Source organism: Microtus ochrogaster, unplaced genomic scaffold (assembly GCF_000317375.1).
Source record: "Microtus ochrogaster isolate Prairie Vole_2 unplaced genomic scaffold, MicOch1.0 UNK5, whole genome shotgun sequence".
NCBI classification, from domain to species: domain Eukaryota; kingdom Metazoa; phylum Chordata; class Mammalia; order Rodentia; family Cricetidae; genus Microtus; species Microtus ochrogaster.
Genome location: NW_004949103.1, coordinates 2,528,127 through 2,545,921, shown reverse-complemented (window position 1 = coordinate 2,545,921; position 17,795 = coordinate 2,528,127). Strand labels below are relative to the sequence as shown.

Here is a 17,795-nt window from a genome sequence, read left to right as displayed (position 1 = left end):
GTGCCAGGGATGGCTCCAGGTAAAGACAGGTGCGGGTGTGTCTCATTCCTACAGCTCAGACATTGGTGGATTCATGGGGTTTGGGGGTTATGATTCAGGAAATGAGATCTCTGTATCTCTGGAAGGGAGGTTAGAGGGTCCTAACAGAAGTTATTTATGGGCCTGCCACCCATCACCTGACTGAGGGTTCTCAATCCTTCTTACAGGACCTGCTCTCTCCCTGAAAAGTCAAGAGGGTTGCCCTTCCGGAGCTTCATCTGACTAGATAGCCATTTTCCTTATAAGAGGTTACGGCCACAAATTACAGAGAGCTGCATCTGTCTGTCCCAGGAGCCCCATGAAAGCAGTTGTGGGCTGTGTGTCCTGGATATACAGCAGGTACACAGAGATGGTTTCTATGGATACTGGACATCCTGAGGCATTTCTGCTCCTCCAAGGAGATAATCAACAGGACACATGGAAGTCATCCCTGATAAGGTTTCTTCCCCCCGAGGCTGGTTGGTCAGCACTTCTTATATTCTTATTACAATATTATATTGTTAGGGGTGGGGCAGATGGTTCTGGAATGGTTTCAAGAATGCTGAAACCTGATAAAGTGAGACAATTTCCCTTCATATATGCACATGGATTCATCTATTCTGAGCTGTCCAATCCATGAAACAGTGTGGGAAAGGGAGAGGCTATGTGCTTCAGAGTTGGAGGGAGGGAGGGGATGGGGACAGAATCTGAGGCATTAGCCAGCCAGAGTCTCTGAGGAGCTGGTATTTCTGCCCACAAATGAGAGGTTTACAGCCTTCGAAGAAAGCTGGACCTGGAAACCTCCAGCAGAGCCAGCAGGGGAAGAGGTGGAATGAATTCCCCAGGGTAGTTCTGCTGCAGTTGCTCGGAGGGCTGTCGGATTGACAGAGTGGTATTCTCTGCATCCGGGAGCTGGACATGCCAGGTTCTTGGGTGTGGGTGTATGGCTGAAAGTGATCGCACACCTTAATGCCATTGCCTGTTGTTTTTGTTTCAGACTCAAGTTACAATGAGGCTTTATTTAGACCACTTCTGGGCACTGATGACAAAAGGTAAGACATAGGTCGAATCAAAGCGATCAGAAGTGATGATGATTTCCCAGGGAGACACTTTAGTTCTGGCACCAGGCTGGTGAGGGTGAGGCTAAGTCAGAGGGTACCAGCTGCAAACCTGTGTACCACAAAGAGTTTCTGGCTCCGGAAACAGGACAGACAGTGGTCCCTTGTCACTACAAGGTTTTCAACTCTGAAACCCAGCGTTAGGGTTGGGAGGTGAGGAGTCATGAGGACACCTGTGCAAGTAGACATACTGATCCAATGTGAGTTGGGTCTGAGGCAGGTCTTTGCTTTCCAGCTGGTGTTTAAATCCAGCCGTGAGGCACCAACAGGTGTAATGGAAACCTGGCATTGTTCTCACTTAAAACTGCCAGCAACTTAAGCCCCTGTAACATTTCTTTCTTTTTTTTTTTAAATATTTATTTATTTATTATGTATACAATCTTCTGTCTGTGTGTGTGCCTGCAGGCCAGAAGAGGGCACCAGACCTCATTATAGATGGTTGTGAGCCACAATGTGGTTGCTGGGAATTGAACTCAGGACCTTTGGAAGAGCAGGCAATGCTCTTACCCTCTGAGCCATCTCTCCAGCCCCCCCCCCCCGGTAACATTTCTATATGCACCAAACACTGAGGGATGCCTTGGAGCTCTCTCAGCTCTCTGCATGCCACAAAAAGATGGTCCATTCAGCCTCCACCTTTCTGCCATCATAAGTGGGAGCTAAGAGTAATTACAGTCATGATCCAGGAAGGAAAGTGAAGCCAGAGGTCTATCAGGGCTCTCAAATAGCCTATGGGTACCGCTGGTCTCTAACAATGGCTAGAGTCTGAAGTACCACAGCCCAGCAGTCCCTCTGCCTGGATGGTCCTCACTCCCAATGGCAGCTAGTGCTCTGAGGCTTATAGGAATGAAAACTTCTTGGGTAGGTGTTTTTCTGTTCCTATAATGCGCACAAGGCTGGGCTTACTTAGCTCAAGGCTCCGGTGTGATGGGCTGAGTGCTTCATTCTCGTGGCCCCAGGTGGCTGTGTGAGACATAAACACTGCTTCCTGGTGAACCAGCACATGTCATGGGGAAGTTTAAAGGTTACAACACATGAGCAGACCAAGATACTCAGATGTGGCCAGGCACACAGTCTGCTGTTTTTTCCTCTCTTCCCCCTTCATGCTTGGAACTGAACTCAGGCCACTGAGCTGTCCCCCAGGCTCTTTCTGTCTTCTCTCATTTCTAGGGATAGTGTGTGTGTCCATACCCTTTGGTCATAGCCAGCCCCGGCTTGAAAAGTGCGTTCTCTGCCCTGTATTCAGATTTGTGAAAATATTTAAAGACTTTTGAGAGAGTTGTACAGGGGTTGAACCATCACCTCATGTTTGGAAATGAATGTGCAATTAAAGCAGGAGTGGTGGGATATTCCTGTGGTCCAAACACTGGGTTGGTAGAGGCAGGAGGATCAGAAGTTCAAAGTCATCTTTTTCTAGGTTGCAATTCTGAGGCTAGCATGAACTAAGAACTGTAACCAAGACAAATGAATTTCCTCCTGCGTGCCTCCAGGTGTCTCCCAGGGCAGGACATTACTCTTCCTGTAAGCCTGTGATGGTTCAAACCTTCCCACAGACTGGGCTGTAGTCAGGTGCTGGTGCGTGTTTATTTCTGTTAATTCCTTGGGCGCTGACAACCCCAAGAATAAACTTAAGTAATTCTGAATCCCTTCAGTATGAATCCAACAATCAAGTCTCTACAGTATTCCAAGTTCAAGAAACGATAAGCTCAGATGAGTTTAGGAAGCGAAATGAGGCTCATTGACCTGGAGGGGAGACATCCTCTACAGACACCTGACTTCATTCTTCTCTGCTATAGCTGACTTCTACCTTCTGAATTAGATTTGTTCATAGATTGTATTTCTGTAGCTTTTGCTACTAAAAAAAAAATCTGTACATAAAACCGGGTATGGTGGCACACACCTTTAATCCTAGCACTCAAGAGGCAGTATAGTGAGGCCTCTTCTAGTTCCTAAACGAGCCCATCACCCATACAAGTTTCAGAATACACTAATGAGCCCTGACCATCACCTCCGGAGGACTGGCCTGCTGGGCTTTGGGTATTAAAGTATTAAAGTGAAGACACAAGTTTGGGACTACAGCGTTGGGGACCAAGTGCAATGAGTCGGTGATCAGAAATGCCCCTGCCACAGATGAAGAGGCTAAAGCTGTGCCGGGAGGGCATTCCGAGGTCACAGTTGTACCCAGCGTTTAGTGTACCCTTACATACTCCCGTGAGCCTTGAGGAAGGTTCCCCTAGCTGCTGGACAGGGGCACTCTATCGATGCGCTCTGCCGCTCGGCTTCCCATGCCTGGCCCGGCCCCGTGCCTTCTTCCCCCTCCCTCTACTTCCCACTTCCAAGATGGCTGCGGGCGGAGCTGACCAGGTAAGGGGCCCGGGCAGGGCTTCTGTGGTGCCAGGGTGGACACTGTGACCATCTCAGGGCTTCCCTTGCATCTCCGATTGGGCCTGGGGGCCGAAAAAGGTCGGGGACACAACTCGCGAAGTCCAGGGCTGACGCTCGGGCAGGCCGGAGGAGCAGCGACAGTGAGCGTCGATCTCAAAGCTCCGCGGAGGCGCGGCGGGAGGGGGACGGGAGGCCTGGCGGAAGAGCGTTGGAGGACTGGTGGGGGCGTGGCTAGGGAGCGTGAGGGTGTGGCTAGGGAGCGTGGGGGCGTGGCAGTAGGCAGTCCCCGGAGTAGGGCTAGTCCGGGTGGACTGCGGGCGTACGGAAGAGCGGAGGGCGTGGCTCGTGAGCTGGGGGCGTGTCTATGGGGCACGGGGCGTGGCCGTACTCCTGAGGCCCCGCGAGTGGGGGTTTGGAATTGGGTGTCTGAGGCTCCGGGGTGGAGCTGTGGAGGGCTGATGGGGGCGTGTCTATGGAGCGCGGGGCGTGGCGGGGGCGGGGTCTGCTGCCAGCTGCTCTTAGCCGCGGGCGGCGAGCAAGCACCTGCTGCAGCGGGTCGTCAGCAGTGTCCAGCTTCCTAGCCCGGCAGGTTGCGTGCCCCACGGGGGGCCTGGACTGCGGGCGAAGAGCCTGGAGATGGCGTTGGAGCTGCGGTAGCTAGGGTACCGAGGGCCTCTGCGGGGTCGGGCTGAGAGCTTGAGGAGGGTGGCGAGAGGCGCTGCCACCTGCTGCTAGCAGCGCTGGCTCAGCGGGGCGGCCTGGAGCGGACAGGCTCCTGAGAGGGCGGGCGGGCGAGCTGGTGTCCGGCTGGTGTGCGACTGCCCTCGGCCAGAGCCTGTCGTGACGTGTGCCTTTCCCTCAACTTGGTGAAAAGTTTTCTCCTCAGATGCGGTGCTGCGAGGCACAGGGGAGTCTGCTCCGCACACCCCGAGCCAGACCCCTGTCCTGTTCAGCTCTCTCTCCCTGGACCTCCTCAGACCCCTGTGGTATTTTGACCTCTGTCCTCCTCACACCCCTCTCTTCAGGTCCTAGGCCTGCTGAGACCCCTGACTTGTTCGGATTCGGTCCTAGACCCATGGTATGTCTCGAATCTCCTTCCTGCTCAGACCCCCTTTCTCAGATGTGAGGCTGCATTGGGCACATCTGACTTGTGCGGGACGTGGGGTGTGAAAGAGGCTGCTCTTGAGCATCACGAGCCAGAATCCTCCTCAGACCCCTGGCCTGTTCAGACCACTGTTCTCTTCTGTTCTTCCTCCTCAGCCCTTTGTAGTGTGTTCATATCTTCTTCCTCCTCATACTGAGTTTTCCTCAGACTGCCAAACCCACTCTTTCGTCTCCCCTCTTGGGCCTCCTTACCCTGGTACCTGAGCAGAAGGTCATCCAGGTAGGAACTTCAGACTCCACTCTCCTCCGACTCCTTTTCCCTGGGCCATGTCCTCCTTAGATCTTCCACTCTTGGGCTATAGAACCCGTTTTCTCTCTAGAGACTCTCAGTATTGGGCAGATTGGTAGGCTAGAGGACCAAGCTGACCTCTGCTCCTAACCCCTACTCAGGCTCTTGTCAACCCTACAGGGGCTTGGCTAGCCTTCTAGAGGGTGCTAGCCAGCACAGGCTGCTGATGGAACCCCAGGGAGGTTGGGAATGTCAGAGATACCTCATGACCAGGTCTAGGGAAACTCAAAACTGCCTCTGTCTTGAAGTGGCAAAGATGAGGGGACCTTTGTCTCTCAGGTGGAATTAGAAGTTTTGCTCTGGAAGGTTCTGTATGTACTGTTAGAGTTTGTCACTTCTGGAAGCTGTGGCTATACTATGATTTTATGTCAGCTGGTTGTGGAGGGAGTCCTGGTGTTTGGGGCTAGTAGTGCCCCTCTCCCCAGCACTCTCTTCTGCAAGAGGTTAGCACCTTGGCGCTTTGGAGGATGGGTTGCTTGTGGCTGTTGGCAGCTCTGCTAACGGGACTGGGCTAGCCTTTGTAGCAAGCAGTCTTGACACACTTCTGGGCCAGTGCCAAACTGAGTCTCAGGTTTGGTACTGTTCCTCCCCTCCCCCAGCTCTTTCGCTGCTTGCTTTGTTGTCTTGGTTTGACCCATTGAGATCTGAGCTCCTTGATCCTAGCAAGCCCCAACTGTAATGAGAACCTGATGTGTACCTGCTGGTTATCAGGTGCACCCTTCCGGAACATTAAGGAAAGGAGGTGTGACTATGGGACATGAGGTGAGAGAGACAAAGGTGGGGTGTAGACTGAGGCTGGTTTATCAAAGACAAGGCTCTGCTCACGCTGGTGTCCTCAGTGGCCCTAGCAGGCCCTGGTGTGTGTTTGTTTAGCACCTTTTAAAACATGAGTTAGGCTTGCTTTCTTTGGGGGCAGCAGAGTTTTGGGTCTCTGCCCTCAGCCCATCTCCTCACATTCAGCATCTCTTGACTCCTGGGAATCCTTGTTTCTTTAGCACCTTCAGTTAGCCTTGACTCTTGTTATGCAGAGAGTGAGTTCCCTCCTCTACCAGGACCAGTAATCTCCTTGTGTAAGCCTCTCTAACAGTAAGGAGGACATAGCTTCTGGGACATAGCATTGCCTTAAAGTCTGACTCCCTATGGGTTAGAGACCCTTAACTTCATATTTCAAGCCTTAGCATGGAGCATATTTGCCACAAGATATGGGGTCCTGAGACCTTGGAGAGGATTTTTCAGAGTAGATATTTATACATAAAAGAGTTTAGGGATTTGAGTAATATTTGATCTCCTGATATTTGCTTTAGAGTTGGATATAAAGAAAGTGTCTTGGGTCAGGAATATTGAGACTGTTGAGCTGGAAAGTTCTCAGGAGTAAATCAGTTTGCCTAATTTCATTTTTTTTTTCCCCCTTGGGAAAATTGAAGCCCAGAATTCAGTCAGTGCCACATAGCATGTGTGAGGAGAAGAACTGCACAGCCAGGCCCTGTGAACACAGGGTGGCTGTCCGGGCTTTCTCTCTCTTTCTTTCTCCCTCTCTCTCTCTGTGTGTGTATGTCAGATACTCTGAAACTCAAGTAGGACAGTTGTGAGCTGCCATGTAGGTGTTAGGAATTGAACGCCGGTCTTTTGGAAGAGTAGCCAGTGCTCTTAATTGCTGATCTATCTCTCCAGCCCCGTCTCTGGGCTTTCTAATGCAAAGATGTTAAAATAGTGAATCTGAGTTGGCTGTCCATCTCTGCCAAAAAGAATAATACTAGCCAAGATCTTCTAAGGCTTAGCTCATGCCAGGCATGGTTCTAAAGGCATTATTTGGCTCTCTTCCCCTAATCTAGTTAATTGTGTGGTAAGGTAGAAGCCAGTATCAACTTAATTTTGCAGTGAACCTGAGGCACATGAAGTTAAATTAATTCAGAGTCACACTTGGCCAATAGAGGAGCTGGTAGTTGAATCCAGGTGATCTACTCCAGAGTCTGAATCTCCTCTCACATTACTTCTTTTAAAGCCTTCTTGTAAAATTACATTCATTTACTTATTTGTATGTGTGTGTGTGTATGTCTGTGTAGGTCTAAAGACAACTTTTAAGTCATTTTTCTCTTACTTGTGGGTCCTGTGGATTGAACTCAGGTCATTAGACTTGGCAGCAAGCACCTTAACCAACTGATCCATCTCTCTGACTCTAAAAGAGATTTAAAAATTTTTTATTATTGTTGTGTTTGATGTGATATGAGTGGTTGAACATGCTGAAGCTGTATGTGTGTGTGCAGGTGGGAGGACAACTTTTAGGGCCAGTTTGCTCTTTCTACCGTTATGAGGGTTCTAAGGATGGAATTCAGGTTGCCAGGCATGTGCAGCAAGGGCCTTTACCATTGAACCATTGTGCTAGTCCTATTTTTATCTTAATTAATTAATTTTGAGACAGGGTTTCTCTGTGTAACAGTTCTAGCTGTCCTGGAACTGGCTCTTGTAGACCAGGCTAGCCTGGAACTCACAGAGATCCATCTGCCTCTGCCTCTCAAGTGCTGGGATTAAAGGTGTGTGCCTCCACTGCCCAGCTTTTGTTGGTCTTATTTTAAAATGTTTTTGGGGCTGGAGATATGTCTCAGCACTTATAAGCACTTGTTGCTCTTCTAGAGGGTCCAGGTTCAATTCCCATCACCCACATGGCAGCTCACAACCACCTATGTAACTCCAGTTCCAGGGGATCGAGTATGCTCTTCTGACCCCAGTAAGCACCGAGCACACACCTGGTCCATAGACATACATGGAAGCAAAATACTTATGCACATAAAATAATTTTTAAGCCAGGCAGTGGTGGCACACGCCTTTAATCCCAGCACTTGGGGAGGCAGAGGCAGGTGGATCTCTGTGAGCTTGAGGCCAGCCTGGTCTACAAGAGCTAGTTCCAGGATAGGCTCCAAAGCTACAGAGAAACCTTGTCTCAAAAAATAAAAACAAAAAAAATTTTAAAGTCCATTTTTATTGAAATCTAACATATAAAATGGTAAAAGTTGTTAAGCGTTCAGTTTACTGTTTATCACAAAGCTAAGGACTTGTATTCTTAAGTATTTTAGCAGGCCATGTGAGGAGCTCTGATGTTTTACTTTGCCTGAATCAGTTTCTTTTGTGCAACTTTGAGCAAATTGCTTTGCTTCTCTTCATTTCAGTGTCTATGGTATACTTAGCATATTTGTGACTAGGTCATGTCACAAATGTGCAGCACATGGTGAATGCTCAGAGTGGTCTCTTCTATTAAGAATTAAACACACCTTTACTCTCAGTACTCTGGAGGCATTGGCAGGCGGATCTCTGTGCGTTTGAGGCCAGCTTAGTCTACTTAGGGAGCTCCAGACCAGTCAGGAGTACATAGTAAAAGAAACCTCTTCCCCCAGACAAACAAAGAATTAAAGAGTTTAAATTGTTGTATTTATGAAGTGGTCTGTATATCTTCCTGATCCTTTAGTAGCTCACAAAGCTTCTGTTTAGTCATTAAATGTAGCTGAAACATTTGGGAGAGGAAGGAACACTCCATACATTCCGTGTCCTTAATTTAAAGTATCTCATTTAGGCCTTTTAATCATAGCACCCATGACCAGTGTAAGTTATATGTCTGTTCTTTGAAACTTTGAGGGAGCCTTGAGGACCCTCAACAATTTAATGCTACTAGCTTTGAAGCCTGGTGTGCTGAAATTTGCCTGGATGAAACTATTTACCCAGAATGTGGGAACTTAAGGTAAGCTGCCATTCACCTTCCAGAAGTATGTGTGAGTTTTAGAAATTGTTTTAGGATTGTTTTTGCTCACCAAAATAACCCATCTAAAAAGAAAGGACTTTTATAATTGGTTTCCATTCTGCTCAGTGGGAGCGTGAAGAGTCAGCAGTATTCCAAGGGGTTGCTCCCACGCTCCTTTTTTCTTTCTTTCTTTTCTTTTTTTTTTTAATTTTAATTTTTTTTCCCCGAGACAAGGTTTCTCTGTATAGCTTTAGAGCCTGTCCTGGAACTTGCACTGTAGACCAGGCTGGCCTCAAACTCACAGAGATCCTCCTGCCTCTGCCTCCCAAATGCTGGGATTAAAGGTGTGCGCCATCACTGCATAGCTTGCATGCTGTTTTCTTATCCCTGGCCCTTAGTCTTGAGCTGAGGTTGGCAAGTGCATCTATCAGTAGATGAGTGTAAAGGTGGAGCACCTGGCAAGCTCTAGGCTCCTGGTAGGTAGCTGCTCCTATACACTGGTAATGCCCTGGTACTTGAGACCTAGGACTGTCCTAGTCCCTTTGTCTTTCCTGCCAGTCAGGACTTAAAGACTCTCCGCCTTAGTTCCTGTGGAGCTCTCTGCAGTGCAGGGGAATTCACACAGGTGTACCACTTTTATCTGTGGCTCTCCTTGGGGTTAGATTTTATTTCTAGTCTTTCCTGAGCTGAAGTTTGTCTTGAACACCCGTGTTTTGGGCTGAGATGCAGTCTGGTGGAACCATTGCTTCTATGAGGAAGCTAAAGACCTCACAGAACTCACATTGTGAAACACAGGGGACCCCTAGAAGCTTTCTCAAGAATGTTGTGGGTACCAGATACAGAAGACTTGGTGGGGCCTGTTCAGCTTAGACCAGAGCCTGATCTGCATTAAATGGTAGTTTTATGGTGCTGTGCAGGTGGAAGATATTACAGGTTTGATCCGGCTCCCCTGTACTGTTTTATGTGACCCCAGGCATGACCAAGTAGAAACAAGCCATGGGTGCTTTGCCCTTAGAATAAGGACTTGGAAATCAGGTAGAGCTGCACTGAGGGGAGGCGTGGCAGCTAAGGGGTAATGTCCTGTCCTTCCATGGTCAGAGAGAAAAGCAGTATTCACTTGGTGGTGCCAGGAAGCCCCTTTCTCCAGGAACATCCAGAGAGGAACTGGGTCTGGAAGGCCTGCTTGGGTCCATATCCTTTTGTTGGGGCAGTCCCCAGGAATGGTGCTAGGACCAGTTTGTTCTGTCCTCTCTGAGGACAAACGAAATCATTTTGTCTGGACTGCAGAAATTGGTGAAGACTCTGGCCATGTCCTAAGTCTTGGATTTTGCGGAGGAGGGAATCAATTGGTTGCTTCCGGATTAGACTTTCTCACTAGTCCTGTTCATGTCACTGGTAGAGTCTCTTTTCTTTGTCACCTGTCTTACACTAAGAGCTGCCCTATGGGGTGACAGTTGGGCTGTTCCAGACCCTCAGGCAGTTTCCTCTTTGCTTCCTGCAGAGTACATGATGCTCACGTGGTCTTCCTATGAGGGTTAAAAACAGCCTTCCTCTTATGCCTGCTTCATATCTTTGTGTGTTTTCTCTAGTCCGGAAAGTGGTGACTAATCACATTTGCCCTGCGTTTTGTGCCTCCCCTGGCAGTGTCTTCTTCCTCTCTAGCTGGACTCAGCTGGTGCCTGAGTCTGCCCAGGCTAGAGAGGCTGCTGCAGGCAGATTGTGTTGCTCTGATGTTACTCATGGAGATGTCAGAAAATGAACTTAGAGGTAGAGAGGGACATTGTTTCCTTTTCTTGACTTTCTGGATCGTAGTTCCCACTGGCAGAACTTCATGTAATCTGTTGTACTGGGTGGGTTGCCCAGTTGCTGGTGTCTGGTATGTGCATGTTACTGGGACTCAGTGGGATTTTCCTACTTGTATTTGCTTCTGCTAAGTGCTTCTTAGAAGAATATAACCCAGATTTCAGTTGAATGTGCACGGATGGGACCGTCCTGGAAACCTTCCCACTTGAGGACTTGACTGTTAGTAATTAATTCAGCACATACTTTTAAAGCCCTTAATCCATGGTAGGCATTTGGCCAGATGCTGAAATCCAGAAATGAGAACTGTTCCTGCTCTGAAGTCTAGGATCTGATGGCAAGAAACAGGAAAATAGTTGTAGAATCCCGTTATTTTAGGTGTGGTGTGGCAGAAGAGCATAGAAAGAGCTCTACAGCTTGTGGGGAGGCTGTGCCAAGGGAGGAGGTGGCTGGTGGGAGCTCCCTGTGCCACAATCCCTAGCTGGATTCCAAAGCCCTTGATGACCTTGCTGGCCAGGAGTTCTTTGCTCCCTACAGTGGCCCCAGTTGGGTTGCATGTTGAAAGGTGGGGAAGACAGATAATAGGAGGGCCTTTGAGTCTGCTTAGTGTGGGGAATTCCGGCTCAGCCTCTGTTTAGAAGGCATGTGACTAGGAGCCAGGCCACCTGCTTTAGGCCAGTTTCCAAAGTTCACCTACAGCCTTGTCTCAAAAGCATGTGCCTTGTTTGTGCAACCTTCTCCTTATTGCGGCACTGGCAGAAGGTGGGAGGCCTGGAGAGTGGCTTCTGGTTTTATGGCATTGGTAGTAGCACCAGGTGGAAGGGCTCAAGGAACAGGTGGCTTTGGCCCTTTGCAGAAGTTGGTTCTAGAGAATTGTCTTCATTAGGGTTACTATTGCTGTGACAAAACATCATGACAAAAAAAAAAAAAAACCCAAAAAACAAATTAGAGAAGAAAGGGTTTATTTGGCTTACATTTTCATGTTGCTGTTCATCATCAAAGGAATTCAGGACAGGAACTCAAACAGGTCAGGACCTGGAGACAGGAGCTGATGCAGAAGCCATGAAGGGGTACTGCTTATTGGCCTGCTTTCCAGGACCACCAGTCTAGGGATGACATCACCCACAATGATAGGTCCTCCTTCATCAATCCAGTAATTAAGAAAATGCCTTACAGCTTTTTTTTTTTTTCAAGATGGAATTTTTCTGTAGCTTTGGAGCCTACCCTAGAACTCCCAGAAATCCACCTGTCTCTGCCTCCCAAGTGCTGGGATTAAAAATGTGCACCACCCTTGCCCGGCAAAATGCCTTACATCTTAGGGAGGCATTTTCTCATTTAAGATTTCCTCCTTCCAGATAACTCTCATTTGTGTGTCAAGTTGACATAAGACCAGTCAGCACAAGTGTGTTGCAAGCTGGAGCACACTCTTTCCCCTTTAGGCTTATTTCCTCAAAGACTGACACCCTGTTCCTGAGGCTTAATGAATCATCAGAGTTTCAGAGTTCATCTGGCCTTTCTCTGGAAGAAGTCCCAGGGACAGGGAATACCATGACTCTGGGCTCGCAACACTACTGCTCTCTTCTCCACTTCTCGACAAGGTTCGGAGGAGGGTCCTTGGAATCAGTTCTATGAATGAGATGCCACTGTCTGATTTCTCACCCACAGACACAAACACCTTATATTTGCCCAGGTACAGACTTCTGTGCACTCTAGGAGCAGAAGCTCTTGTTAACACTTGAACTGCATCTTTTGCAGGCACTTTGGCCAGATGTGGCTAGGAAACAAGGAAATGGGGGAGGGGGCACCTGTGAGGTCAGGTGTCCCGCTTCACCACACCTTCTGGTTTCTTTTGTCTTCGGACCAGCCTGTAGTATAGTATAGCCATGGTTCACTGCTGGGGAGGCAGGAAGATGAGACTCTCCTGAGAACACCTCAGCTGGTAAGCAGCAGAGCCAGAATTTCAGCTGTGCATGTAAAGATATCCTCTTCTGACCAAGGCTTTGTGCCTATTTGATCTGTTGGAGGCTGATGGTGTTTTGATATCTAGTAACCTTTGCCTTTGTCAAAGATTAGCTCTTAACTATGTGATAAAATGTTTCTTACTGTGTTCTTGCTTTAGTTAAAAAAAGTTCAACTTTCAATTTGTGTATATATGTGAGTCTTCTTTCTTAAAGTAACAGTTGGTCAGGTTTCCCCACAGCAGGGAACACAGAGATGGTAGAAGTGATGTTCTTGAGGGCCACGTGGCTGCTGGACTCAGGGTGGACTTTTGCAGTGAGCCATGAAAATTAAAGGGTGTTCAACACCTGCTGAAGTGATGCCCAGATCCTAGTAGAGAATAAACTGAGTTTTTGTCTGTAGGTTTAAAAACTGATTTTCAACCCTTATATAATTTTGTTTCTGTAACAAACTAAATTTGCTTTTTTTTTCTTGTGATGTACATTGTGGTTCTAACTTGTAAGAAAAATGGGTTGTCAGTACAACTTTGGAGTTAAATGACCTTCCTTTCAGGAGCATAGTTTTCTGTATCTCAGTCTATTTCTGAATTCCACCTTTTCCTCCTCTTTCTATTTTTGTTCTTTGCTGCACTGTCTGACTGGCTCCTTCAGTTTCTGGAAGGGGGAGATCCCCCCCCTTTTTTTTTTTATCAGTTCGCTTCTGCTGCACTTGAGACAGGATTCTTGAGGGCTTTAGGAGACTTCTTGTAGAAGCTAGGCTAACCCATAGCAGGTGAACTGCTGTGTCTGCTGTGCCTCGGAGCCTTCAGCCACTTCTTGTTCGATGATAGCAGCTGTCCCTCCTGGGCCAGCTGCTCCTTCATTGCTTTCCCTGGTACTTAATTTTCTCAAGGTTGTCTGTAGTGAGGTTACAGCCCAGGAGTTGCTGGAGTCTGGAGTTGTGGTCCTTGTGCTCTACTCTGTGGTCAAGTTACAGTTTACCATCTGATCTCTTTAGTTTTGACACTTTAAAAGGTAATAAGAAGGTAACCTTTCACGGGTGAGGGTTGACAGTATGCTAGGGGTTGTGTTCCTCAGACTGGAATTTTCTCCTGGCTTGTGCCTGTCTCTTTGGCCAGAGAACTCTGGGCATGGCCTTGGAGGTGTATGTGGCCCGTGCTTTAGACTCTTCTCTCAAGCGTTGGCCTTTGCTCTTCTATTATTAACATATATTCGCTGAACTAGCCTCCTGTCCTGAGTTTAAGGAGCCTGTTCCAAGTCAATTAAAACTAGGTATGGCCTTCCCTCTTGACCCCAATCCGTACCTCTCTAGTAAGTCTGATTTTGGACTATTCTAGTGCTTGGTTTCTATTGTGAAGGAATAGCATGCCCTGTCTTGGAAATGTGTGAGCAGAGTAGTACTGTGAAAGGGTATGGCCAGTTGGAGTGTACTGGGCAGCCTTACTGCAGATGACGTGTGTGTGTGTGTGTGTGTGTGTAATTCACTTTGCTGTTTTTCTGTCTTAATGAAGTTGTGAGACAGCATAAAAACCCAAGCTTAATGACTAGGATTGAACCCATGGCTTTGCTCATTCTAGCCAAGTGTCACAACTGAGTTATACTCCCAACACCTAATTCCCATCTTTTGGTCAAAGATATCCTATTTATAATTTGTCCCCTGTGTTACCATTGTACTGCTGTGACAGAATGCCCAAGATAAACAATTTGTAAGAATGAAAGGCTTATTTCAGCTCATTGTTTCATAGATTTCTTCAGTCCATGTCTTTTGGCATTGCTCTGGGCCCAGGGAAAGCACACAGTGTCATAATAGGAGCAGGTGAAAAAGAATCCTGATTACTTCATGGCATCCAGGAAATAAGGCAATCAAAAGGAAGGGCTTAGGGTCTAAATATGAACTTCAGGGGTATACCTCCAATGATCTAACTTCATCCAATCTTCTAAAGACAACACCATCCTCTAGTTGCATAGTAGTCTTGGGATCAAGCCTTCAACATGTGGGATACAAGATCCAGATTGTAGTGTATTCCTACAAGAAAATATCCTTCCCACCTGGCACAGATCTTGTGCCTATTGCTGGCCTGGATGCCAGAGATGTGACTTGGGTGATGGAACTGATGATGATACCAATTGCTTTTCTTAGACGATCTTCTGTGTGGGTTATTTCCCTGCTTTTCCTGTCATGAGAGTGTGTTCAAGCTTTCACTGTGGACCTCAGTTAGAACTTGAATGTATGGGACATTTTCTCTATTTCTTTTTGACACGGGGTATCATATAGGCTGGTCTCAAGTTCACAAGCTTCGTGCCTAAGTCTCCCAGCACTGGTTTTACAGGTGTGTGCCATCACGCACAACTTGTAGGACACTTTCAACGGCACCGTTTTTAGCAGGGCAATCCAGTCTTTGGAGTTGTGTGTCAAAGATGCCCGAAGAATAAATAAATCTTTGGATTTATATACATATTTTTAATTTCCATGTCTGTATTTCTCTAGTTACTTCTTGGACCAAGATGACTGATGGAAACCTTTCCACCTCAATGAATGGTGTAACATTGATGGGCATTCTAGAAGGTCGGCCAGGAGACTCACTTCAGGACCTGCAACACCTGAGTGTCAAGGCACCCATATCCCTTTCAGTGCCTGACTATGGACCCACACTAAAACTTGGTTCTTTGGAAGATCGACACAGCCTTCAATCAGTAGACTCAGGCATTCCTACTCTGGAGATTGGCAACCCGGAGCCTGTGCCCTGCAGTGTGGTTCATGTGAAGAGAAAGCAGTCTGAGTCAGAGGTCATCCCTGAGCGGGCTTTCCAGAGTGCATGCCCCCTGCCATCCTGTGCACCCTCAGCTCCCACCAACAGCGAGCAGGAGCAAGTTGTACGGAAGTCTTCCACATTTCCCAGGACAGGCTATGACTCAGTGAAACTCTATAGCCCCACCTCCAAAGCCTTGAGCCGAAGTGACAATGTCTCTGTCTGTAGTGTGTCTAGTCTTGGCACAGAGCTGTCAACTACACTGTCAGTCAGCAATGAGGACATCTTGGACCTCATGGTCACAAGCAGTTCCAGCGCCATTGTGACCCTAGAGAATGATGATGACCCACAGTTTATTGATGTCACTCTGAGCTCCATCAAGGAAACCAGTGACCTACACCAGCAGGATTGTGTTGCTGAGACTGAGGAGGGGAGGAAATTGAAACTATTCCAACCATTCAGTCACTTCTTTACGAGGTAACACCTTCACTATTTGGAGCAGAGCCAGGGCTCCAGATATAGACCTGTTGCCTTGTGCTTCTTTGTCTAATTGTATGTGTCTCCTTTGCATTATTAAGAGCTGTGTCCTACGGACGGTTGTGCCTTTTCCCTTTGCCTCAGAGTATAGGGAGTAGTATCTGCTGCTAAGTCAGCTGTTTGGCTTCTCATGGCCATCTCCTTCTGTGTCCTTGGCTCATTTCAACAGTCTTTGTTGCTTCTTGGCCTCTGGCCTTTTGTGGATGTGTCACCCACAGGTGATTATTATCCTTACTTTGTCATTTACTAATTACTTTGGTTTCTTGGGTTGAGATTATTACCAGCATAAGCAATTCTGTTTCTAATTTTCTAATACTTCTCCTAGTTGCAGACACTGGGGCTGGCATTTCCAAGTGCCAGGGCCAGGAAAGGGGCCTTTTTGCATGTTCTGGCCCTGGCCCTGTTGTTGAGGCATGTGCCGTGGCCATCCTGTAGCCACACGATTCTTATTGTGTTGATCCTACCATGTGCACCCTTCATTTAGTGCCTTGTTACCCACGTCCCCAACAAGCCTGCTGGGCTTCCTGTGTGTCCTCTAGAACCCTGTGAGGAGAGTTACGTCCATTTTTCTTCTTGTTTGTGTACTTATGCTTTTGTTTAACAGGAGTCTGCCTATGGTTCTGTTCTAGGCAGGTCATTTAGGAGACATAGGATGATAGACATGTTCTTAGGTCATAAAGGAGGGTGAGCTTATAGTCTGGGGTTGGGATACCACCACCAGTTAGTTACAGAAACTGAGATGCTCTGCATAAGGGTATGGGGGCTATGGATTATATGTATAGGATTATTATCAGCCCTATATTTTTCTTTGGAGGCTTCTGTGCTATGAACTTGGCAGGTGGGTTCATATGGAACATGTTTCTAGAAAGTCAATGTTAGACTTCGCAGTACTTGATGTGTTGTTCTGCTAGAGTCAGCCAGAGACTTGTGGATCTAGGAAAATGTAGCAACCTAGAGTTCCCCAGTTGCTTCATCAGGCAAATGTGGAGTGTCCTCAGTCAACCCAAGACCAGTCCTGAGTGAGATGCTCTTCACATGGCATGCAGTCTTCTGGGGACACCTTTGTTCTCGACATGCCAGCTGGTGGGTACCACATACCTCCAGTGGAGTCCTGGTAACAGAACGTGGTATTCAGTGATTACCTTCAGGAACCCTAGGGAGCCCTTGTGTGTTAGAGTACTTCTGAGACATCCCCTGCTGGGGATCTCACCTGTGTAGCTTGCTGGTTCCTGTTAACTTGGATGAGTGTTTGCAGTTCTCCAGAGTGCCTTTGTGACTCCTCAGATCAATCTCAGAGGGGAACGGGAAAGGAGACAGATTTTCAGTCACTTATGAGACAGGGATTCTTAGCAAACCTGGAAACCCTTTTCTGAAATAGAGGTGAGGTAGCATAGTGGGAACAGCTTGGTTTACAAGTCACATCCTAGCTATGTGACCTTGAACATCATTTACCCTTACTGAAGTTAATGAATCCCTAGCAGAGTACTGGGAAAAGGTACTGGGTATGTGGTATGTCATTGGTCCTCTTCAATCACCTACGTTATCCCCATCATCAGGGTGTTTGCTGTCTCAGCTCATTTTATCCAGAATTGAAGAGCCCATTGTGGTTGTGGAATTAAGTGGGTTAATATGTGCAAAATTAAGTGCAGATTCTGACACATGGATGATATCTTCGTTAGGGTTACTGTTACTGTGATGAAATACCATGGCCAAAAGCAAGTTGGAGAGGAAAGGGTTTATTTTTATTTGCCTCACTCTTCCATATTACTGTACATCACTGAAGGAATTTAGGACAGGAACTCAAATTGGGCAGGAACCTGGAGGCAGGAGCTGATACAGAGGCCATGGTGGTGGTAGTGGGTGCTGCTTACTGGCTTGCTTAACATGAGTTTCTCAGCCTGCTTTCTTTTTTTTTTTTTTAATATTTATTTATTGGGGGCTGGAGAGATGGCTCAGCGGTTAAGAGCACTGGCTGCTCTTCCAGAGGTCCTGAGTTCAATTCCCAGCAACCACATGGTGTCTCACAACCATCTATACTGAGATCTGGCA

At 47.5% G+C, this 17,795-nt stretch overlaps 1 protein-coding gene across 1 annotated transcript in view; it reads left to right on the top strand.

Moving 5' to 3' along the window:
- Nucleotides 1-3,472: 3,472 nt before the first annotated feature.
- The window catches only part of Tbc1d14 (TBC1 domain family member 14), a 104,097-nt gene continuing 89,774 nt past the window's right edge, over nucleotides 3,473-17,795 (top strand). The window contains exons 1-2 of the mRNA XM_013353326.2: nucleotides 3,473-3,497; nucleotides 14,948-15,686. Of these exons, the coding sequence (XP_013208780.1) occupies nucleotides 14,965-15,686 (722 nt within the window). The 5' untranslated portion in view covers nucleotides 3,473-3,497; nucleotides 14,948-14,964. The remainder of the gene's footprint in view (nucleotides 3,498-14,947; nucleotides 15,687-17,795) is intronic.